This window comes from Doryrhamphus excisus, linkage group LG14 (assembly GCF_037039965.1).
Source record: "Doryrhamphus excisus strain RoL-2023G ecotype Guam linkage group LG14, RoL_Dexc_Guam_v1.1, whole genome shotgun sequence".
NCBI lineage: Eukaryota > Metazoa > Chordata > Actinopteri > Syngnathiformes > Syngnathidae > Doryrhamphus > Doryrhamphus excisus.
The window spans coordinates 4,626,542-4,651,020 of record NC_136370.1 but is presented as its reverse complement, the minus strand read 5'-3'; the positions used below and the strand labels follow the sequence as shown (position 1 = coordinate 4,651,020).

The following is a 24,479-nucleotide window of genomic DNA, read 5'->3' as shown; positions in this document are numbered from 1 at the left end:
AAACATTTGGCTACAATCACACAATAACAGACCATAAACAGCCAAGTGAGGCCTCGAGGAGCTCAGGTCCTCTTGAAGACTAACACTGTCACATCAACATGTTAGCAAAGGCCTAATTATTATTCTAAGTATGGATTTACTGTCTCAATGTCAACACACTCCCACCCTTCTTAAATGACTTCCTTCATGTCAACATTAAGGAGTTGTGCTGCAAGGATGCTCTAGTAGAAACTGAAAATGCAGTTTTTGGACGTCTTGCACCACCTAGTGGTGGTTGGGTGCTATTACACAGCTACCGTTAAGCCCTCATTGATTGATGCATTATAAAAAGTTATTGTTACATAGGTAGCTTTCAGGTGGAAATGAGGGAAAAGACTGTAAAAGTTCATTAAAATACTTATATTATACAATTAAATCCAGTTATATAAAGTAAAAAAATTGAATATGTATTTTCCATCAGCATTAATATATTCATCTTAGTCTTTTATCACTTGGTGACATTTCAGACGACAAGATACGCATTCATCAACAAAAACAACAAATCAATTTAGTGACTGAAGTTTGACCAATTAGGAATGAATCATTTCATCATGTAAACTTCAGAAGCAGCACACAAAGGAAACGGTCGAATACAGGGGTGTCCAAACGTCTTCCATGATGGCCACATGCAGACATATGAAAGCTGGATGGGCCATTTCAATACATTTCAAGAAAAAACAGCCTGCCTGTCATATTATGGTACAGGTGAAAAATCTACTTTTTGTTGCACTTTTTTTTGGCTCGTTCTTTTGGGGGGGCCCATTTTTGTAGTTTTTAATTTGACAAACATGTTCCTTACTCATAATGTTATGACTTGACTGTTGCAATATAATTGTTTATGTTTTATTATATTTTTCACAACCTAATTTTCTCACATTTTGTCTTTGTTTGTCATAACATTACAACTTTTCAAAATGTTTTTTTTCTTTAAATTGCAAATTCATTTTAATTCTTTAAGGCTGGTAATAATCTTAAGTAAGTATAGTGTTGCTTTTTTGTTCCCTATTACAACATTTTTGTAATAATTCTCTGAAGGTTTTAATGTTGTTCTTGTAGAATTACTGGTGTTTTATTTCCCATTTTCTTGTTTAACAGTATTTGTAGAATATGTTCCAGACTGCACACCCCTGGTCTAATACAATCAGGGCTACTATTTTATTGAATAATTATATATTTTTTCAATTCAATAATAATTTATTTGGATAGATTAAAAAATAATAAATTCATTTTAGAAAAAACAATGAACATTTGTGTTGATATTTCTTAATGTCTCAAAGTAAGACCGGGGATATAAGGTAAATATGAAAAGTATGCTGGCACAGCACGGTAAGGGCATAAAGAAAGTGCTTTAGAGGGTGCATGTCTCGGGGCGGGGGAAGCTAGAGAGGTAGAAATGCAATAAGACAATGTTTTTCAAAATGAATTAAATAGTAAATAGTATGGGTTTGTGGTAATTGTAGCACCTTGGTTTCCACCGCTGAGTAAAAGTCTTTGGTGTCCTTTTCCATGCCAAAGTCCGCCTGTGATATTCTACATTAAAGAGGGCCACCATGTTTCTCTTCCATACACCGCCAAAAGGAGCCTCCGTGCGTTCGTCCTTCATCAGTTCGTGGCGTCCTGCTCGTCATCGTCTTCTTCTTCTTGGTCCGGAAGGCTGCCGGGACAGGGCTCCATGGTGACAGCCACGCCCATGCCGCTGCGCCCAATCGACATTTCCGTCACATACATCCATTCGTTCTTTTCGGGGCAGTAACACTCCACGCTAGACAGGAAGTCGTGCTGGTTGAAGCCTCCTGGAAGGACACATGGTGGACGCCCACAACATGATTGTTATTATTCCTAAAATTATTCCCAAAATACATGTACGACCACCATGTATTCCACCTGGCATCTTGTGGCCAATACAGGAGTGGATAAAAGCACACTTAAGCAATTAACTGTTCCATAGAATTATACAATATGTCATTATATGCTATTTTTTCCTCTTAATATTATGACTTTATTCTTCTTTTATTTTACCTTTATTGCTGCAAAATTACTGCTCGTTTTTCCAATTTTTGCTGTTATAAAAATATGTATATATATTTTGTTTAAATAAAAAAAAAAGAGTCACAAAAAAAGAGAAAAAAAGCAAACATTCTTTCATACTCTTTTCTGTAATCTTCTTTCATACTCTTATCTTTGTGGATGATAGGCAAACCCCCCACCCCCCAAAAAAGCGCACTTTTCCCTGAAAGCTTTTTTGAAAGTAGTAAGTTGAAAGTGATTTTGTGACTGACCGAGCACAAAGATGCGCCCCTGGTGCACAGCCACGCTGTGTGCGCTCCTGCAGCTCTGCATGGCCGCCTTGGGCTCCCACATGTTCCTGGCTATGTTGTAGCGTTCCACGGTGGCCAGCGGGTGGTGTCCGTCGTAGCCTCCGATGGCATACAGGTAAGAGTTGACGCACACCAACCCTGCAGAAATAACGTAACTAAGCCGGAACTATCAGTTTGGGTGTTTTTGCTTCTTGCGGGCTTACCTAGTCCGCTGCGTACAGTGGTCATGGGTGCCAGCTGGTGCCAGGTGTTAGTGTCAGGTTGGTATTTCTCCGTCGCATTGGAGCGGTTAGGTCCATCCAGCCCACCCACCACATAGAGGGCGCCCCCGCAGGCCGCCACCCCTGACCCCATGCGGGCCACCGACATGGGGCACACATAGGACCAGCGATTGGACTCCGGATCCCACCTGCAAAGCAAAGTGTGTCAACTTTGACTTTACTTGGGACAAGCCAGAACATCGGTCACCGACCTCTCCACGGTGTTGTGCAGCGTGGAGCCCTGGGAGCCGCCCACGGCATAGATGCAGCCGTCCACCACGGCCACCCCGACCCGGTTGCGGGGTGTGTTGAGGGGGGCGCGCTGGCTCCACTGGTTAGTCATGGGGTTGTAGCAGCACAGCATGTCGGACTCTGTGTTGTTCTCCAATGAGAGGTTCCTGCCACCCACCTGAAAGACGAGGTAGACGGCTTTGACTACCTTAGAAGAAGAATCACGTGGAGCGGTTCAGATCCAGGTGGAGGACCCACAGTGTAGAGGAGCCCGAAAAGGGAGCACGCTGCCAGGCCACTGCTGGGGGCGGCCATGTCAGCCAGCTTTATCCACACTTTCCTGCGGGGGTCGAACGCCTCCATGGTTGCCAGGGAATGCTGCCGGTAACTGAAGAGGAACAAATCACTTTGGATGAGGTCAAACTGGCACGTCAGAGCAAGAAATCTATTGATTCTGAATACTGTTTGTCACAAGGGCGCTTAAAGTTGAAAGATAAAATCACTGCATGTTATTACTTTTATTATTCACTGGTCACAATTATCTTGTTTCAACCGTCTGGTATTATTTATATAACTCAGAGCAAGAACCTGTTGATTTGAAATGCTTGGCACAAGCATTGTCACCGACTCTCACATTCCTTTGTTGGCTAAAATGAGCTCATAGTACAAACATCCTGGCATTATCCACACTGTTGGAACAAGAACCTTATTGATTTTGAATGCTATTTAACCCCCGGGCTTTTGTGATCAAATAATAAATTGTTATTAGTCTTAGTTATTGATCACAAACAGTCCCTTTAAAGGCTTTTGGTTCGAAATCATCTCCTTTACATTCCAGCATGTTTCCTTCCTGTCAGAGCAAGAAACCTATTGATTTTGAAAAGACTCAAGAAGGCTTAATAGCAAAGAATATATCATTTCATGTTTATTAGTTTAAGAATTTGCTGGTCAATCATCTCTTTTAACATTCCAGCCCGATTCCTCCCTGTAAGAACAGAACCCTATTGATTTTGAATGCTATTAGACCCAAGGGCCTTAAGATCAAAGAATAAATTACTGCACATCTATTTGTTTTAACATTTCTTAGCCCAAATCATATGCTTTAACATTTCCCTGTTGATTTTGAATAGCATAGAGGGCTTAAGATGCAAGAATAAATTGCTATCCATTATTGGTTGAAATCATCTCCTTTAGACTTCCAGTCAGATCAGGAACCGTGTTGATTTTGAGTAGTATATTTGACACAGGGAGGCTTAAGATGAAAGAATAAATTGCTACGTGTCATAGTTCTACTATTTAGTGATTCAAACCATCACTTTTAAACTTACCAGCATGACTCCTGCCTGTCAGAACAAGAACTCTATTGATTTTCAATGCCATTTAAGACATGGAGGCTTCAGATCAAAGAAAATAAAGTCATCCAACGTTCAGGAATTATTCCTCCAATTATATCAGCTCGAAAGGAGTCATGTGTGCATTTTTTTGGACCATTTTAGGGTCATTTCAGCTGCTTTTCTAAAGAAGTTGCTAAAAAAAGAACAGCACTGTATCTCTTTATTGAGAGACTTAATCTGAGAGGAAAGTGAGGGCAGCAAGAAAACAGAGCGCTGCAGCAAAGTGCAGAGCGAAGGCATGCGTGTTTATTTTTGTCATACCCGCCAGCCACATAGATGAGCTGTGTTCCACGTATGGGAGCTGGAGTAACCTTCCTCAACGTCATTTCCTGGAAGATCTTCGAGAGGAAGTCCTTGCAAGCGTTGGCCTGCAGTACACACAGCCAAGTGTGGAAAAGGAGCACGTGACTGTGAGGAGATAACTATTTGTCGAAGATAAGCTGAATGCACCGTAGACATACTGAGCAGTCAGTACCTTGCTAAGGATGGGGCATGACAGGAGCTGGTTTTTTAAGAACTTGGGAGGCAGAGCATAGATGTGGACGGCATTCAGGAGAGCGTGGAGGTATTGGGCTCGATTCTCCATATCCCAGCGGACCCAGTCTGTACACGCTTTATACACCTGAAATCATGTCTGTACTTGTTATTTACATTTACCGTCGCCACTTACTCAACAATCCAAATCCAAAACAAATCCAAGGATGCAAGGCCTCTGTGATGTTTTGTAAAGCAACTATGTCAACTTTCTTCTTGTAACATTTTCTTCTTATGTCTATATTCCCATAATAGCTTGACTTTGGTCTTTAAACCCTAATGTAACGAGGGGACAACGGTCACTCCTTTCACACAGTCAGCATTGTTCCACCTTTTTTCTGTCACTGTTCTATAAATGTATAAATGAGCCCTGCAATTGTCACTGAACGAAAAAATGTATTTCATAGCAGAAGCTGGAGCTCATGCATTCAATTATCTTACTGCAGGAAGCCGTGTTGCTGTGCAAACAAACGCACACACCGTTAAGGTCATATCCCACCTTTGCTGGGTTCTGGCTTCATCTTACTGCCAGTGGGGTATTGTTACGGATGTGATGCAGCTATAAAAGGGTGTAAGCCACATTTGGACCGTATTTTCTTGGTACTTTTAGTCAAATTTCATGTTAGCCTTCTAGCTCCAAGGGTACTTTTAATCTACAGTCTTCAAACACTTTTAGAGAAGCATTAATGAGTGTTTTTAACTCATTCAATACCAAAGACATAGCTATATATTTTTATAAACCTGAACACCCATTCCAAACAATGTATTAATAGGCCTTTTACAGTTTTTTATAAAACTAAAAGGAGGTGATCATGCAATTCCTCACTAATGGGTGAAGCTTGAGAGCAATTTCAAAGCCATAAGAACGGCCACTAGGTGGCAGACGTGCATCATGAGAGGAAGGAGAAACACAACAGGAAGAGGATGCCCTTGCATGAAGGCAGCTGTTACATTGCCTACCACAGGAAAAAAAATAGTAAGGAAACCTTAACACATGCATGCACACACAGTTCAGTTCCAATAGTTCAGTTATATTTGGAAAGAAATTATTGTGATGTTGTTTATATTGTGGTATAGTTTAGATATTTGAGGCGTCATAAAAGCAAAAACTATTAAGTTATGCTTGAAATGCAACTTTTCACAAAAAACCTTTTCTAGTTGGCAGCTGATATTTTCCTGAAACTTACCTATGTTCTGCTGCTGATTACTAAACCACAGACAAGGGTAGAAAATATTTTTTTTTGAGACAGGACAAGACAGGAATCTAATATGTCTTTTGGTAGGTTCAATGTTTATATAGCCATAGAGCACAATATTGTGTGCGCTCTCAAAATTGTCTAAAATGCCCGGTCTTTTAAAAAAAATGGCTATGGCTGACATTGAATGACTTAAGTGGGGCACACACACCTCCGACTCACAGAGCACCTTGATGCTGTCCTGACTGATGAGCTCCAGCAGCTGGCAATGAGACAGACTGAAGAATTCATCTTCTTTGGTCACCTGGGGCAAGCCAGCATCCAACAAGACACATTTGAAATACTGTAGTGGAGCCCATCTCCCCTAAAGACATCCCTTCAATCCAGTTTGTTAAGACTGTGTGCAAGTGTCACCTCACTGAAGTGTGTGTTGATGTACTCCCGGCCTTGCTTGTACAGCTCGACGCATCCAATCTCCTCTGCGAAGCGAGTGATGCCAATGACGTTGGACGACTCCAGGTGCTTGGTGAGGTAGTCACAGCACGCCTTGGCTACATCCTCCATCTGGAACCTGACAGACGGCAAAAACAAAAGCAATTTCAAACAGGCCTTAGAATTGTATAAAGTAAAATGTTATTTGTTTTGGATTTGTGCGGTTACCTCATGGCACCCAAAAGGACATGCAGCACGCACTTTTCCCCCACGATGATGTGGGACGTGTAGGCAAAGTCAATGAGCCTTCCCACCACCTGAGGGCAGACATCACGCAGGGTGACCTCGGAGGCGTGACACTCCTTGAAACTGCTGGTAAACATGGCTCTGAAGTAGGGGCTGCAAGAAGCCAGGACCACCTTGTGCACCTGAAACAACCAGCACAGATAGCTTATGAGATGTTGCATTCACATCAGAATATTCATTAATATATATCAGGGGAATCACGAGACAAGACCACACACGAGACTGGGTCCAGTCATAAAAGTCATAAAACAATGCAGGTGCATTTTTAAATGTTTGTCCCCAAAATTGACGCTAAGCAATATTGAGACCAAATAAACCACTAATATTATGATAAAATGTAATAATAATAATAACATTCATTCATTCATTTTCTAACGCTTTTTCCTCACGAGGGTCGCGGGGGTGCTGGAGCCTATCCCAGCTGTCTTCGGACGAGAGGCGGGATACACCCTGGACTCGTCGCCAGCCAATCACAGGGCACATATAGACAAACAACCATTCACACTCACATTCATAGCTATGGACAATTTGGAGTCGCCAATTAACCTAGCATGTTTTTGGAATGTGGGAGGAAACCGGAGTACCCGGAGAAAACCCACGCATGCACGGGGAGAACATGCAAACTCCAGAGATGCCCGAGGGTGGAATTGAACTCGGGTCTCCTAGCTGTGAGGCCTGCGCATAATAATAATAATAAAATGTTTCTGTAAATATCATGTTTTAACAAGTTGTGCATTTCATTTTCTCACAAGCAATTCGTTGTCTGTGAAACATTTGGAGCATTTCTTCAAATGCCACATTCACATTGGGATAGTTTGTTGTTTTTTTACTCCCGGTTTTTGTACAGTACTTTCTTCCGTGGCTATTGTGTCATCAATGTAGCATTACTGACACCTAGTGACCAGTGTAAAATACTTCATATCATCACAATCTCCTTCAATTTGTCTTCTGAATGTCATATTTATATTTTAGTTCATTTTGCCATTTTTATGCTTGGAAATTTATTTATTGCTTTATTTAGGCAACAAAATGCATTGAATTTGCTTAATCATGCATATTGTTGACTGAGGAGACGGTATTCAACCACAAAACAGCAGGATTTATTAATATATGTTTGAAAAACTATGCTAGAGTGAAGCCGCAAACTTCCAAGGGGCGAGTGGTGAGGGATTACTGTATTATTATATCATATTAGAGACATACACATTGAAATTGAATTGAAATGACATTTTCTGCTGAAATGTTAAAGTTTAACTGACGGTTAGACTAGGTTGCAAAAAAGTTGGTGCTTGCAAATCAAAATGTTTTTGGATGGTACTAAAAATGTTGACAATCATTGAGCTAGCTACGATTAAATATTGAATTTCCAAGTCTGGCATCCAAGTTCCGTTTGCCTCACTCGGTTTGCCGTATTTCCTGTAGTAGTGTCATCACCTTAAAGTCCATGCTCTTCTCCTTGTGCGTGACGTGCAGCACCAGGTCGCACAGCATCTCTTGCCTTCGGAACTCGTCCATAAGCTGCAGGGATTTGGAGGCGTGGCTTTCCACCGTGTAGTCCAGGTACCCGGACCCGTGCATGGAGGGGACGGCGATGGCCGAGAAGTCAGAACCACGTCCTAGCGTTTTCTTTCTCAATGAACACTGCATTGTGGAACAGAGGGCTGGTCCAGATTGTAGTAAAGTTGCGATTTATCCCATAAGTCTTGATGTTTTTTAATTAATTGGTGGGAATGTCCAAATATCCTCCATTGTTCCATAAAAGTACACACACATACACAGCTTAACTCTCCACTGATGTCGGAGGAAAAAGACTTAAGTTAAGGTCATGTGTTTGTGAGTGAATTAAAGCATGTTGGCTGCTAAACAGGCTTAAGTCCTCTTGCGCACATCCAGGATCCAACATGGCTGACAGATCTCAACGTCACAACCGCATCAGCAAACATTGCAGAACATGATCCGATGTCCCGTTTCCTTATGACCAAGCCAGGCAGTAACAAGAGGCTTCCCGGCTTGGAATCTTCTCTTGCGATGCTTCTCCTGCAGAGAACAGAGACAGTCCATGTCTATTTACTGTAGTTATGGTTTGAACATAATTATACAAGAAAACTAAAAAATATATTAGAAGAATAAAATCACAATAGTTTGAGACAAAATTTGATGTATAACATTTTACAGATATAACATCCAAATATCACAAGGAAAAATAAAGTTCATTCATTTATTCATTCATTTTCTTTAAATATTTTTTTCAAAATTACACAAAAAATTAATATCAGAACCATTCAAAAAAAGTTGTAATTTTTGGAAATTTAGGTTGAGGGAAAACATTACATTATAGCTGAGAGTCATAGTTATAAGAAAAAATTGACTAGAAGAAAGTTGAAAATTAAAATAAATAAACAACAGATTCAGTCAAAATATTAGGGAAAAAATAGTATTCTAACAAGAAAAAAGTTACAATTTTACAAGAATCAAAAATGTCATTTTTAAAGCACAGTTGAAATATTTTTTTAAATGCTTTAAATCGTAATATCAGAAACAAAACAAAATAAAGTTAGAAGTTTTGGAAAATTAGGTTGGGTGAAAAGATACAACATGGGAATACAGTCAAATATTATGGGAATAAATACTTTGAGAAGAAAAATAACAATACAATAACATACAGTAAACCTCGGATATATCGGAAATTCGCTCACAACGGACAGATAAAAAAGAACCAATTTTTCTGTAATGCATTTCCAATAAAAATTCATTGCATATATCGGATTTTTTATAACGGATTTCGCCTATTTCGGACAAAATCTCCAGTCCCGTTCCAATTTCCCTCGCATATATCGGATGGCCGCATCGTGGCCTTTGATCCATCTTTGATCCATGTTATATACATATACATGTCATATACATTTACTGGAAGAATGTTGAAATATTTGGAAAATAAAGAAACAGCAAAAATGGTGGGAAAAAAAATTAATGCAACCATTAAAAACAAAGAAGTTGGTCATATTTGCCGGCCTCGTTAAATTGACATGTGCCTTTCAGGCTGGATGGCAAGATGGTGCTACAGTGGAGTGAGTGGAGAAAGTGAACCGCTATTGTCACAGTACATGGGGACAGGACTTCCTTGGCTAGCAAGTTAGCCTTGTGAGCAAGCATACGCTAACATGAATGAAGGCAAAAACACGACGGCAAATGCCTCAGTGTAGGAATATTTTGGTTTTAAACAGAATGAACAAGATGAGTGCATGAACACCGACGAACCGATATGTCGCATTTGTTCCAAAGTAGTGACGAGGAAAAAGAGGAACATGACCAGCTTGTGTGCACACCTAAAACAGAGGCGGAAAGGAGCCTGTGTCCCAACAGCCAGTCTCAAATGCCCTAAAGAAATGCAACATTTCGGGAAATGTTACACATGTTTGACATACAGTACCAATTGCCTGAGAAAACGTACACATCACAAACAGCAATCCCTGAACTGTGTAACCGAGTGAAAGATGTGTTGAAGGACATTAGAAACATTGAATTTTGTCAATAATATTGATTATCGACAATAATTTCTAGGCCAATTATCATCCAGCAAAATCTGTTAATATAACAAGCCTACTTATTCACCAATGCAGTTTTTTTCTTGAAATATATATAACTTCTTAGTAAAAAATATCAAAGTGGCCATTGCATCCTTTCATTTTTCACTACGAGTCCCTCAGTGGAAAAAGTATTCATAAAAGTATTAAGTATTTTCGTGGGTGTGTTGTAGGTGAAAAGTTGTCAACTTCCCCCTGGGTTTCACTTCCTTTTAAAAGAGATGAGGCTGTGTGGTTTATGAGGCACCTTTTGCCATAGGAAATGTCTGTCTTGTTTTCTCGTATTCCGTGTTTCAATATTAGGGTGGTCCTTATTTTTCAACTTTTGAAATTTCAGGCTCCCACCCCACCAATATGTTAGGATAAATGAAAAACACATTTGGGCAAAATTTTCTCAATATTGATTACTATTTAGAGGTTGCTCAACAACTTTGAAGTTTGACATATTCTGTGCATATTCAGGAGTTTTCGCACATTATGATAATTTGTGCAAACATGTTTTATGGTATATGCATTGGACTTCCCTGACAATGACACCAATTTGCATTCAATTCATTTTTACCACTGGTGGTTTTTATTGTGCTGGTTTTACCTAGTGAACATGCTGAAAATTGATTCCAACCGGAATTCCATATTATCCATGCAAATATATAATACTTATTTGCTGACCTAATCTGCTTGCTAACCACATGCATGGGGCCCACCTCTGGTCCTGATGTTCAGAGCTTCAAAAGGTTTCAGAAGCATTGGGACTATAAATGGACAGAGCCAACAAATCAGCCATAACAAGTGATGGTGATCTTGTTGCAAACATCAAAGATGATGCCATTGAATTTGCCATAGAACAGCTTGAATCTTTCCAGCCAAGGGATGACTACAGGGAGCTTCTGGAACTTGTCATTATCTTCCTTGGTGGTGGTCCTCCTTGAGGCACATGTTTTATGGCACCAGGAGCTATTCACCATGCTCGCTGGATGGCCAAAGCATTGTACGCTCTCAAGATATACCTATTTCACAATCAGTTCAAACTCACTTCTTACAAAACTAGAGGAATTCGCAACATTTGTGTGTTCGTTGTGGGACTGTATGCTAGAGCTTGGTTTACAGTGATGCCATCGCTGCCCCTTATAATGATCTTCAATTTCTGCAAAGTTTGAAAAGGTATGAAGAAATATATCCAGCAATTTCCAAGGCTGCACTGAATAAGTTTTCCGGGCACCTGTGGTATTTGAGTGAGGAGCTGATAGCGTTAGCCCTTTTTGACCCAGCAGTACCAACTGATACAAAACGACGGCACAAGCCATTGTTGGACTGGATGGAGTCGGCAATTCACCAAAAGATCCCAAACGCATTAACAATGTCTGTCAAGTCAATCAAACAAGCATCTCATAACACAGTTTGTGACCAAAAACACCCTAAACTTCTTCAGATGTTTGGACCTAGCCACAGGCTTTGTCCAGGCTGACCCTGACACATGGGACTCCCGAGACGACTATAAGGCGGCATGTTCAATCACACACAGCTTGAAAGTTGTCAAAGATTTGGCAGAGAGGGGCGTTGCTCTCATTGAGGAGTATAACTCCTTGTTGACCAAAGATGAGGAACAGAAACGGTACTTACTGCAAGTTGTCCTGGACCATCAAAGCAGATTCCCTGATGTGAGAAAAAACACTGTAATTATGGGTGATTAGTTACCACACTGTATTTGGCAATATTACTATAGCTTTACATTAGAGTTTAATATTCAGTTCAACATATAAGTTTTAAGCGTATTGTTTCTTAGTATGATGCAGAATATGGGTAAATATGAGTGACAACAGTTAAATCACATTATTGCTTAGATTATACTATGGTTCTGATTTCATTATTTGAGATACAAGCATAAGAAGTTTGTTTCATCCTGTATTTCAATGATGTAATTTACTTGTATTATGCTGGTTACCACTCTGTCACAGTGACTAGTCAATAATGGGTTTTATTTTATTTTGCTTTGTGTTCTTAAAACGGTACAATTTCCTCAAAAATGAGCAATTCTGGAAATATTCATAGGCGTTGAGCAACCTCTAAATATTGTTGAAAAAATTTAAACAATTTTTGTTTTTCATTGATATCCTAACACATTTAGAGGGTGAGAGTTGAACATTTCCAAAAAAAAATTTTGACCCCCATATGAGGACCACCCTATTCAATACCTCAATTTATTTGTGGCGGGCTGCCATCATGGTCATCGTCTAATTAGCATAGTTGGCCATGACAAATGTTGCGTAAGTGTATGGCTGTTTTATAGCACATCTTTTTCTATGCTAACAATTTGCCCTTTCGTCCACACAGCAACGTTTGTCTTTAAAAATTGAGCTTAAAAAAACTGTGAAACTGCCAGAGTGGAGATTTTCAGAAATATCAGCATGATCTCATAAGAATAAAGTCGTCAAGCTACAACAAATAAATGGAGATTTATGACAGCAATGTGATCTTCTGTGATATTTGTGATTTACAAGAACAATGTTAAGAGCAAAAGTTGTAACATTGCACAGAAACTGGTTACATTACGACAAGATTTAACATTACAGAGAGTCATTGAGTAGAGAAAATGAAAAAAAAAGTGTCCGCTGGAATCTGGCAAGTATAAAATCATACAGCTACCAGATCAAAGTTTTAATGTTACAAGATCACAGCTGTGATTTTGAGCAAATAATGACGTGATTTACGAGAACAATTTGGTTACACTACAAGAACAAAAGGTGGAATGTTGTAATTGCTCATTGTAGCGTTAAAAACCTTTTTAAAAATTAAGGTTCAATTCTATTTAGTTTCTACTTTGGCATCCAAATAAATAAGACAAGAGATTAACAACGAACATTTTCAGCCACTTCTCTCAACGTATGACTCGCATATCATTTTCAACAGCGTACCTGGAAGAGGATTTTTTTAAACAAAAACAGCAGCAAGCACTGGAACCTGTTTGACCAACTATTTAAAATTCACATAGGTTAAAAAATTATAAAGTCTGACATAAACAGGAATGACCCTGACATTATATATGACAGTAAATGATCTGTGTTGGCAGGGCTCTACATTAAAAACAAAAATGACTTGCCCATGGGGAATCCTTAAAGTGAGAACGAGAACTACTTGCCCCATGTAAAATGAAAAGACTGCCATAATGATATCATCTCATTTTTGTGGCATCACATGAGAATCTCAAATAAAGATTAAATGATTATCATTTCTTGCGGTTGCGGTTGTTTTCCTACATAGATCATGACGTTGCATGGAAATCTGGATTGTCAAGAGACTTCTAGGCACATTGCCTTTTATAAGTTGTGCCCTACAATGAAACATTATTGAATAGACACATTTATGTACTAGTAAAGTACAGAAGAAATGCTCAATGGTCAAACAATAATTTGTGAAGCAAAGGTGAGAAAAATCCACAGAGAAATGGAAGCGCTAGATTTTGTAGCTTGTGCAAAATCAGCACTTGGTATTGGATCTAATCGCTGGTGTTTCATTGTGACCACTTCAAATTGTCACAGCAATGTGATTCACTCACCTGTGCCATCATTTGATTTGCTGCCACTAATAAAATACTTGTTTAGGAGGCACTGGTTCATCACTTCTTGGTCTTTTACTTCACAAGTTGTTGAAGAATTAGACCATGTTGTCAGGGACGCCATGATAGATGTTTTCCTAGTCAAACGATCACTGATTGGTTGATTGCGAACAAGAACGGGTGTGGGTAAAACGCGGACCGCAGTCTAAATAAACTATTCTGATTGGTCCATTTCAAGATTTGCAAGGATTGGTTTGCAAATTACCACCGGAATTACGCAGTCCGTGTTTTACCAACACCCAACAAGAACCGCTTTCAAAAAAACTCTTGGCAGTATGGCATGCCAAAGTGCACTTGCCCGACGGGAATATCACTGATTGGATTTACTTGCCCCAATTTGGTTTTAACTTGCCCCGGGCCATTGGTGCATCGTTATTGTCGAGCCCTGGTTGGTGACATACCGGTTTAAATAAAGTATCAAATACTGCATTATGGTATCTGAATAGCAACTAGTGAATCTTGTACGTCATGATAGTTGTGTGGGACCCCATTAAAACACAATTTAAGTGAGATTAATTGAGATCTACCAGTCTGGAAAAGGTTCTAAAGGCATTCCTAAAGCTTTGGGACTCCAGCAAAACAGAGTGAGAGCCATTATCCACAAATGGTGAAAACATGGACTAGTGGTCACAAAAGACCTCACAATAACCTCTAGAGAACTGCAGGCCTCACTAGCCTCAGGTAAAGTCAGTGTTCATGACCCCACCATAAGAAAGACACTGGGCAAAAACGGCCTGCATGGTAAAATTCCAAGACCAAACCCACTGTTGAACAAAAAGAACATGAAGGCTCCTCTCAATTTAGCCAAAAAACATTGTGATGATCCCCAAGACCTTTGGGAAAATACACTGTGGTCTGATGAGACAAAAGTTGAACTTTCTGGACGGCGGGTGTCCCATTACATCATTAAACGGATTTTAGAAAAAGAACATCAATAGTAAAATATGGTGGTGGTAGTGTGATGGTCTGTTTTGCTGCTTCAGCACCTGGAAGACTTGCTGTAATAAATGGAAGCATGGATTCTTCTGAAGGAGAATGTCTGACCATCTGTTGGTGACCTCAAGCTGAAAGCAACTTGGGTTGTGCAGCAGGACAATGATCCAAAACACACCAGCAAGTCCACATCTGAATGGCTGAAGAAAAACCAAATGAAGACTTTGGAGTGGCCTAGTCCAAGTCCTGACCTGACTCCTATTGAGATGCTGTGGCATGACCTTAAAAAGGCTTCATGCTGGAAAAGCCTCCAATGTGGCTGAATGACAACAATTCTGCAAAGATGAGAGGGCCAAAATTCCTCCACAGCGCTGTAAGAGACTCATTGCAAGTTACCACAAATGCTTGATTGCAGTTGTTGCTGCTAAGGGTGACCCAACCAGTTATTAGCTTTAGGGGGCCATGTAGCTCTGGATTTCTTTTTCCCTTAATAATAAAAGGTTTCATTTAAAAACTGCATTTTGTGTTCAGTTGTGTTGTCATCGACTAATATTTAAATTTGTTTGATTGAACATTGAAATGCTACAAATATGCAAAAGACACTTTCTCTAACTACTTTAAGCTTGGAATGGAATAAGATTTTGAAGAAAAATGACTGCAAGCATTGGAACCTGTTTGACCAAGTATGTATTAAAAATTCACAAAAGGTCAAAAATAATAACGTGACGAGTCTGACATAATTAGGAATCCTGAGGAGAAACGGTTTGCATACTTATCAAAGCAGAAGAAATATATTTAATTCAACTACACTGACATTACAAATGAAGTAAATGATCTTTGTTGGTGAAATATTGTTGGACTTATCATGACTAGTAGTGAATCCTGTACGTCAATGTAGTGTGGGAGGCAAAAACATTAGCAAGAGTCGTTATTCTAGCGGCGAACAGGTGCTAATGCTAGCTTCCCAGTCCAAGCATCTAACAAGACAACCCATGTTATATATGCTTACAAGTTATATATATATATATATATATATATATATATATATATATATATATATATATATATATATGAAATGATTGCATTTCATCTCTCTCACATACTGTAGGTACTGCATAGGAGCATCCATACTATTTTAGTATTCAGTTCATTTTATACAAAAATGTAAATATCCCCTGACTCCAGGCTCTCAAGTGTGAATATAATATATATTTCGCAAACATTAGTCCGTATTTACAGCAGTGATGGACATATATTTACATACGCAAGGAGATTACAGCACACATTGCATCAGACATAGGCCAGGGAACTACAATATTAGGTGATGCCAAGAGCTTTGACACTAAATGAGAAGTGGGCTGTACAGTGACAAAAAGTATTCATCAAATTTAAGAAGAGGGGTTAAAAAAAAACTAAATAGAGATGATTAATATTAGTCATGTAGTTGTGCTATGTACTGTATATTGGAGAGAGAAAAAAAGTACAGTGGCTATGTGACAAAAGTACAAAAGTGTGTACTATTAGACACAAACCTGCATTTAATTGGATGCCTGTTTTAGAGTGATACGAACACATGTGGAATGAATTAAAAATACCACAGGGTCCAGGGTTATGATAGCACACTTGCAGTTGAGCTATTTGCGTTTTATTTGACTGTCAACATTAAAATTGCACTTTATTTGCACAGCACATTTGTCATTAAATACAGGTTTCCTGTTTGAATAGAAAATTACACAAATATTCTTTGTTAACCACTCAACATCAGCTGGTGAACTACTGCTAGCTTACCAGCTACATGTTGGAGACCCCGACATCACTATCTTAAAGCTTTATGTTGAACAACTTAACACACAACTTTGTGTTTTCCAGACATGTGATATAATTATGAAGTGACACTTTAAATAAGTAAGTTAGCATGTACTCCATGAACGTAATAGTCAATTGTAGCTCGCCCGTGGGACAAAAACTAATACTAGCAAGCAGTGAAAGCCAGGCAAAATGTGTAAACAAAGATGCCAGAAAGTGGAATGCGATTGAAACGTGAGCGATCACACACGTTGCCATGAATTGACTATACATTTTACGAACTATTTTTCATTCTCTCGATAATAAGACACAAAGTGAAGGTCTATCTGGTCGATTCCGGTGCATGCTTAAACTAAAGTGCAGTGAAATATATTGATTATATTTTAAATGGTTTTCAAACCAATTATGGTCAATATGTGCATACTCTACATAGAAAATAACTTATACCACTATAAATGATAAACGTAAACACACCGCAGTGCACTTTGATACACAAAATGAATGAAATGCTGTCGTCGTGAGGGGGAGGACCACTCTCACTATAAACACCAAACTGCCTCCTCCCAAGCTAAGCCTGGGCTTAGCTTAGTTTAGCATGCTAATGTGGTTGCGTGTGTGACTCGGGATGGAATGAATACATCGTCACCCCTTCATTGTAAGGAGCGTTTTACAATGCCCGAGGATGATGTGCAGGTTCTGTTTGAAGACGGGAAGCATGTTTATTGTTGTACCCAGCCCCTTGGACAGGCGTTCTCAACACACAGAGGAAATACTACCAGCCATCAAAATAATAGCATTGTTTGACGTCTAACTGTGCATACACATGCATATACATGGGTGACATCTTCCTTAATCACAATCACAGGCATTACAGTTTGCTGAAGATTGTAGCAATGTGTGCTGAAAATTTAGCCAGTTTGTTACCAATAAATAAATGTGCTTTAGAGTGGTTAGCATGTCCGCCACACAGTCAGGAGATTGGGAAGACCAGGGTTCATTAATTGGCGACTCCAAAATTGTCCATAGGTATGAATGTGAGTGTGAATGGTTGTTTGTCTATATGTGCCCTGTGATTGGCTGTAGACCAGTCCAGGGTGTACTCCGCCTCTCGCCCGAAGACAGCTGGGATAGGCTCCAGCATACTAAAAAGAATAAGCTCCATCGAAAAAGTATGGATGGATGTATTTTATTATTTCATTAAGGTTTGGAGTGTTTTATGCAAATCTAGTTTTATATCGTTTTATCTCATCATATCGTAACACAGCTGAAAAATATTGTGGTATAGCCCAAGGCTCATATCACCCAACCCCATATAAATGCTTAATACATATGGCATATATAGCCTTTCATAGAATATGTTACTTAAATTTGTTTACTTTACTTTTTGTTTTTAACTCTACTTTTAGTTAGTCATGGTCAATTACACAGGGCGGAAACCCTGTTTAAAGAAGTCCTGACAAAGCACTTCCAAGTACAAATTGTAGGAAATCTCTTACTCCAGCTTCCGGAGAGCTTTTTCGCTGCCAGTCACGTTCATTTGCCATCCTTAATCTGCAGTGGCATGTCCAATTTTAGCAGGAAAAAAAACCCTGCAAACTCGTGATTTGAACCGCCGGCTTCTGTCAGGGTATGTTGCACAATCAAATCTGTTCAGCCTCCAGTTCCCTCACCTCCTCGGCCTCTACGCTCAGTCGGTCATATGACCTCAAGAGAACGGGGCGAGTGGGGGGGAAACACTGTAATTCAAGAGTAAAAACCACAGCACAGGCCTGCTGTGTAAAATAGTATGTTATGGATTAACACATGCAGCGCTACAGCTGATTGAGTGTTGAGTAACACAGTATTTCAGTTTCAGAATGACTATTTGACTGAATGTGTGACGTCACATGTGGAAGTACTGACAAGGCACGAGGGTTAACTATTAATAGGCTCTTTACACTGTGTGCATACACAGAATGAACACATGAGAACAGACCTCCAGGCCCCCCACCTTTGACCTCATGGTGTCATGCAATTGAGTGCACAAAGGGGTGACAAGACATCAGTTTGAGCTTTGACAGCAAGAAAAGTGCTGCTCTAGGATGAGCATGCATCTTTGCGATTTGGTGTTGCATAAATAGTTCTGCTGTGTCATTGCTCGACTTGCTTTACTGCCAAATTAAAAAGCCAGCCTTTAACTATGTAATTGAGGGAATAGGACGATGGAAACAACAAAAAAATAATGAAATTATCACTCATTAATAAGTGATAATTTCTGCAAAGTATGATTCCTTATTTATTTGTTTATAAGTACAATATTTTCAGAGTCCAAGCATAGAGAACCTGTTCTGAATGGGATTTTTAACATAATTAGGGCACTCTACACATGAAATAACTGGGGATGTTCCCATCAAGGTTTTATGCTGCCGATTCCGATAGGTTACATGTTAATTTTTCCAATATATTTATGAGTGCTTGGCTAGGGGGTCAAGTTAGGACAATTCCAAGGTCCCCCGACTAACCGCAACGGATGCTAACCAGATCAGATTTTTACCTTCCCTACTTTTACCATCATTGAAGATGTGATTACTGACATGACTGTCCCCAAAGACACGATATGGCAGCGAGATAAACGCCTTCCTCTTCAACACCGCCATCCTGTTTTGCTACTCCTTGAATTCAATAATGTTTCTCACCTCAATAACAAAATGTAGCCAAAGAAAGTTGCATGCAGTTTGATTCTGAATGACAAAACAGGAAGGCGTTGATCTCGCTGCCACACCGTGTCTTTGGGAACAGTCACATTGGGAGCAAAGATAAAAGTAACCTCAAATGATTGTTTATCCCTTTCATTTGTCATTTATGTGCATTTACAATTGTTTTATGCAGGTAAAACTATAAAAAGGTGTGTGTTAAAGCGAACCCATTATGCTCATTTTCCGACCCTTTGTATTGAGTCGTGGTCTCCTATAGAGCAGCTACACACAATAACCCGTACAGAAAACTTTATAGATTTTGCAGAATCTGCACCTATTCCAGCTGTATTTTCTTTGATTTTAGCTTCCTATCGAAATGGTCTGTTTTATTTGCTGTGATTGGACACACGCCCAAAGGGCTTTCCAACTATGAACCACATAAGGAAGTCTGCCCCTCTGTGACATCACAAAGGGGCAGTTTTACCAGGTCTTTTCAAACTGAGCATTTTGAGCCATCCCAAACATCTTTCAGGGCTCACTTCCAAATACGCAAGCCTCATTATGTGAAACTTTGGTATGGTTTAACACAAGAATACAACATGCTATAACTACATTTATAGGTCAGAAAAGTGGAAAAAGCATAATAGGCCCCCTTTAACATTTTTCAGAGACATCATAGACAATCAAAGTAGCTGACTTCCTGTTACGGTTGGCATTTTGTTAGGAAGCTCGGGATGCTAACATGGACATATTTACTGATTAAAAATACATTAAGAACACAGTTGGACTAACGCATTGTATTAATAACATGACAAGACGTGGGCCATATTGTACGCTAACCGGAAAATGCACACAGACTGAGGCAAACTTTTGGTGTATATTTTTTACGTTGGGCGAGTGGTTAGCATGTTGGCCACGCAGTCAAAAACTGGGTTTGAATCTCCACTTGGTACCTCCACTTGGTTTGCATGTTCTTCTTGTGTATGCGTGGGTTTTCTCCAGGTACTCTGGTTTCCTTCCACATGCTAAAATCATGCATGATTGGCAACTGCAGGTATGAATGAGTGATGTGTTGGATATGTGGCCTGCGGCTGGCTGGGGTGCATCCCGCCTCTCGCTCAAAGTTAGCTGGGATAGGCTCCAGCATACAAGCAACCCGAGTGAGGATAAGTGGCAGAGAAAATGGATACATTTTCCATGCCAAGCGGTTCCACTGAATTTGTATAACGAGTTTTATATAGCATTTTCACCACATCCCATAGGGGGCGCCACAAATGGCATTGACAAAAACACACCACCAAAGAATTAGGACACCCCTTTAAAAGTGTGTCAAAACGATACTGAATACCTTGTCAGTGTCACTAATCAGTGCGTTTTTGTTTTACATTTTGCAAGTTTAGGAAGGTAATTTCCCAAATGAGGGACTACGGTAGAGTAGGCTATACATGTTATTGTATAATTCAATTTCAGCACTACACATTGCATATAACGTTGCCATTTGCGCAACCGGGTGAAGCAACTTTCGTTTGAAGTCAGTAAACTTCACTACTTTGTCGTAGAGCGCATTTAAGATAGCGACCCTTTGTGACGTCACTGCATAAAAAGGGAACATTTGGAAAGAAAACGAGGAAACTTCGAGAACAAAAATGTCTGACTTGACAACTAGCAAAGATCACCCAACAATTCCGTCACTCACCTCGTTCAAACTCTCAGCAAACATCTGCTTGACGAAAAGTCCAAAATGTAGAGAAACCTCACGCAGCGTTTTGTAGTTGCAAAGGTCTTAAAATGTTGTCCTAAAAGAGCTCAAAGTGTCCTGTGTAGTGCTGTTGTGGACCTGCTTGCTTGAGGAGGAAGACGCCACAATAAGACTTGTCACAATCCGGAGGGGAGGGATTTGTTTGAGCGCCATGACTGTGCAAATCTCTCGAGCACATACTCACGCGCGCGTGCACACCCACACCCACATTCACACACATGAGAAAAGAAAGGTTCTTCAGTTGGCATCAACCTAAGAACAACATTCCTCAAAAATGAAAGGAAACCTCCGGCTGGAGATTGGATGAATAGTAGGCGTGGGCGGATCAATTCAAATGTCGATCACATCGATATCGTTTCAGTGTCGAATCGATATGAGATCCATGTTTTTCAGTTCTCTCGTTCCTCTGTAGTTGAAATATATCGTCGATATGGTTATTTTGTTTACAGAGTCTTGCACATGTGAATCAATTTTGCTCAAATAATTATATGTAATTTTGTTGACATTTAACAAATATTGTTTTAAAAACGGCAAAGCATTTGTAAATCATTCAATCATTCAAACTTTAAAAAAGGGTGCCCGAAGTAACAAAATGGCCCTCAGGATATAATCAAATAAAAAAAAACAATTAAGCAAGAAAACGAAAGAGAAAATGTATTTAATAAAAGAAAGCAGTGATTTTACAAGAAGTAAGAGAGTAACCAATTATTAAGGACGAATACCATAAAATTTAACAATTAAAACGGGAAAAGTTAAGAAATACATAATAAAATATGTAATATAATATATAATATTACATATCGTCAAAATATGAGAATAAAGTCAGAATATAACAAGAAAAAATCATTCATTCATTCATTTTCTACCGCTTTTCCTCACGAGGGTCACGAGGGTGCTGGAGCCTATCCCAGCTGTCTTGGACCCTGGACTGGTGGCCAGCCAATCACAGGGAACATATAGACAAACAACCATTCACACTCACATTCATACCTATGGACAATTTGGAGTGGCCAATTAACCTAGCATGTTTTTGGAATGTGGGAGGAAACCGGAGTACCCGGAGAAAACCCACGCATGCACGGGGAGAACATGCAAACTCCACACAGAGATGGCCGAGGGTGGAATTGAACCCTGGTCTCCTTGCTGTCAGGTGTTTGTGCTAACCACTCCACTGCCGTGCAGCCCACAAGAAAAATGTACTACAAAAAAATATTTGTGGCAAAAATAGCAAGTTTTTAAAAAGTTCATACTAATAATATGCTTTGTCAGTGATAAAACAAAACTGTTGGCTTTTTAACATTTTTAACATCTCTCCAGGGGCGACAGATGAAAATTAGCCTGTTGAATGAATGTACACTGTCCCTGTAAAACAAAGCAATGGAAAAACAAACGGTTTCACAAAAAAAAAATGAAACAAAAAATTAAATGATGAAACTTAAATCTCCCATATTGGTAGCTGCCTGATGGATGGCAGAGCACCAGACTGCATTTTAAGGCTGCTTTCTGTTGTTGGTTTCTGTTGTCAGGCTGTCCTCGATGAGGTGGTGAGTGTATACACGAGACTGGCTCATCTAGCTAGGGCCACCAGGAAGGACGTCATTAAAAGCCACAACTTCAAAAGCCACCATTAATCATCATTATCATTCAAAAGTCACTTTAATTGTAGACTGTCACGTATTTGCTCAAAACCGGTATGAAAAAATAAATGATGATGGCTCAGTCCCACAGCAGAGGTGTCTGGCGTTCTCAGCACTAGCGACGAGCACCAGGCCGTCTGCAGCATCTGGAAAGCTGTCTCACAGGCCTCGCTCCAGATCACCAGGTTCCTCTGGGACCTTGACTCCGATACCAGCCCACTAAGGCGAGGAAGGACCTCGCTCCTCCCTTGTCCATGGCCGAAGGCAGACTCGCATGCCTCCACTTTGTCCAGATGAGGCTGGACTGCTTCACGTCCCAACCGACACCGACTTTGCGAAAGTCTATACAAATTCGAAGAGATCCCATCCTACTTCATTATGATGACCAACTGTGATGGAGTGGTGCAGTCCTTCAGGCAGCAATCATCTCAGATATCCTTTGGAGAGCACTGAGCTGACTGGACTGCTGCTGAAGTGGTCAAGCACAAGTTCCGCATTTCTGTTGAGGTGCGCAAAGGTTGTGTCCTCCGCATCCTCGCAGTCCAGCTCTAATACCAGCAGGAACGTCACAGGAACCTGAATCCAGGCCTTCCTCCAATCCTTCAGCAAGTGTACATCAGCTTTTTCCTTTCCGGATTGTGAATTTCTTCATCTGGCCCGTCTTCAGGATGGATAATGTTGGAGCTCGGCAGGAGCAGCAGGACCCTGGTGTGTCGGTCGTACCAAGACTACAGAGCCTGCTGGGTTAACGTCTGCGGCTTCTCGATATTTAGATAGCTTCTCCCCCATTTCCGGCACGTATTGCACCACACTGCGATCTCTGGCTGTCTGGCTAGGCACCTCCCAGCTCTTCTTCAGCAGGTCCAATGGGCCCTGAGCTTCCCAGCCATGCAGTATGTCAAATGGGGAGAATCCTGTGGAACTCGAGAGACCTCCCATTAAGCAAAAAGCATAAAAGGCAGCCATCAGTCCCAGTCACGTCTACTGTCAGGTATGGATGTCTGCAGCAGCATCTTCAGCACCTGAATGAATTGCTAAACAAAATGTCTGAGGATGGAATGGAGAGATTTTAATGGGCACAATCCCCACCTGCTGATGAAAGAGCTGCATTAGTCGAGAAGTGAAGTTGTTCCCCTGGTCCATCACAACCTCATCTGGAAACCCCACTCGAGAGATTCCTGACTTGTATGCATGTCTTGGACCATAGATTGTTTCCACAGGAAACAATCACACGCTTGATTGGGCTCCAAAGCTGAGGAATACCACAAGAAGAACAAGCATTCTGCCTCTAAGACTCCATCATATATATATATATATATATATATATATATATATATATATATATACGTATATATATATATATCCTAAGAAGCATAAGAAGAAGGCCAAGAAGACATGACACAAAAAACGGTCAGCCAACTCTGAGGCGGACAAGAAATGAAGAGATGGCAAGGCGGCAGACGGAGATAAAGACAACGACAAGTCTGGAGGGAAATTCCACTTCTGCCGCCAAATATCACGGGTTTGCTCAAAAACTGTATTCACCTGCCTCGGGCATAGCAATAACTAACTTTCTGGTTCTCCTGGCCTCAGGGTGCGCTGTGCAGTGATGGGGTGTTGCTCTCACTTCTTCCCATAGACACAGTTAGTCTTCACTTTTAAAATATAACACCACGGGTTCACTGCAAAGGTCATTCTGGCAGATGTTTTGAAGTTGAAAAAGAAGTTAAGCATTCATCCATTTTCTCTGCCACTTGTCCTC

General features: G+C 40.2%; 1 protein-coding gene across 1 annotated transcript; it reads right to left on the bottom strand.

Moving 5' to 3' along the window:
* Positions 1–789: 789 nt before the first annotated feature.
* keap1a (kelch-like ECH-associated protein 1a) lies at positions 790–21,373 on the bottom strand. Its single transcript, XM_058090781.2, has 13 exons — positions 21,018–21,373; positions 11,915–11,947; positions 8,145–8,747; positions 6,633–6,832; positions 6,387–6,543; positions 6,184–6,276; positions 4,718–4,864; positions 4,504–4,610; positions 3,107–3,236; positions 2,830–3,026; positions 2,561–2,766; positions 2,319–2,495; positions 790–1,832 (listed from the first exon to the last, which is right to left on the bottom strand). Exons 3-13 carry the CDS (start codon positions 8,355–8,357, stop codon positions 1,642–1,644), a joined length of 1,818 nt encoding a protein of 605 aa, XP_057946764.2. The 5' UTR covers positions 8,358–8,747; positions 11,915–11,947; positions 21,018–21,373; the 3' UTR covers positions 790–1,641.
* Positions 21,374–24,479: the final 3,106 nt, after the last annotated feature.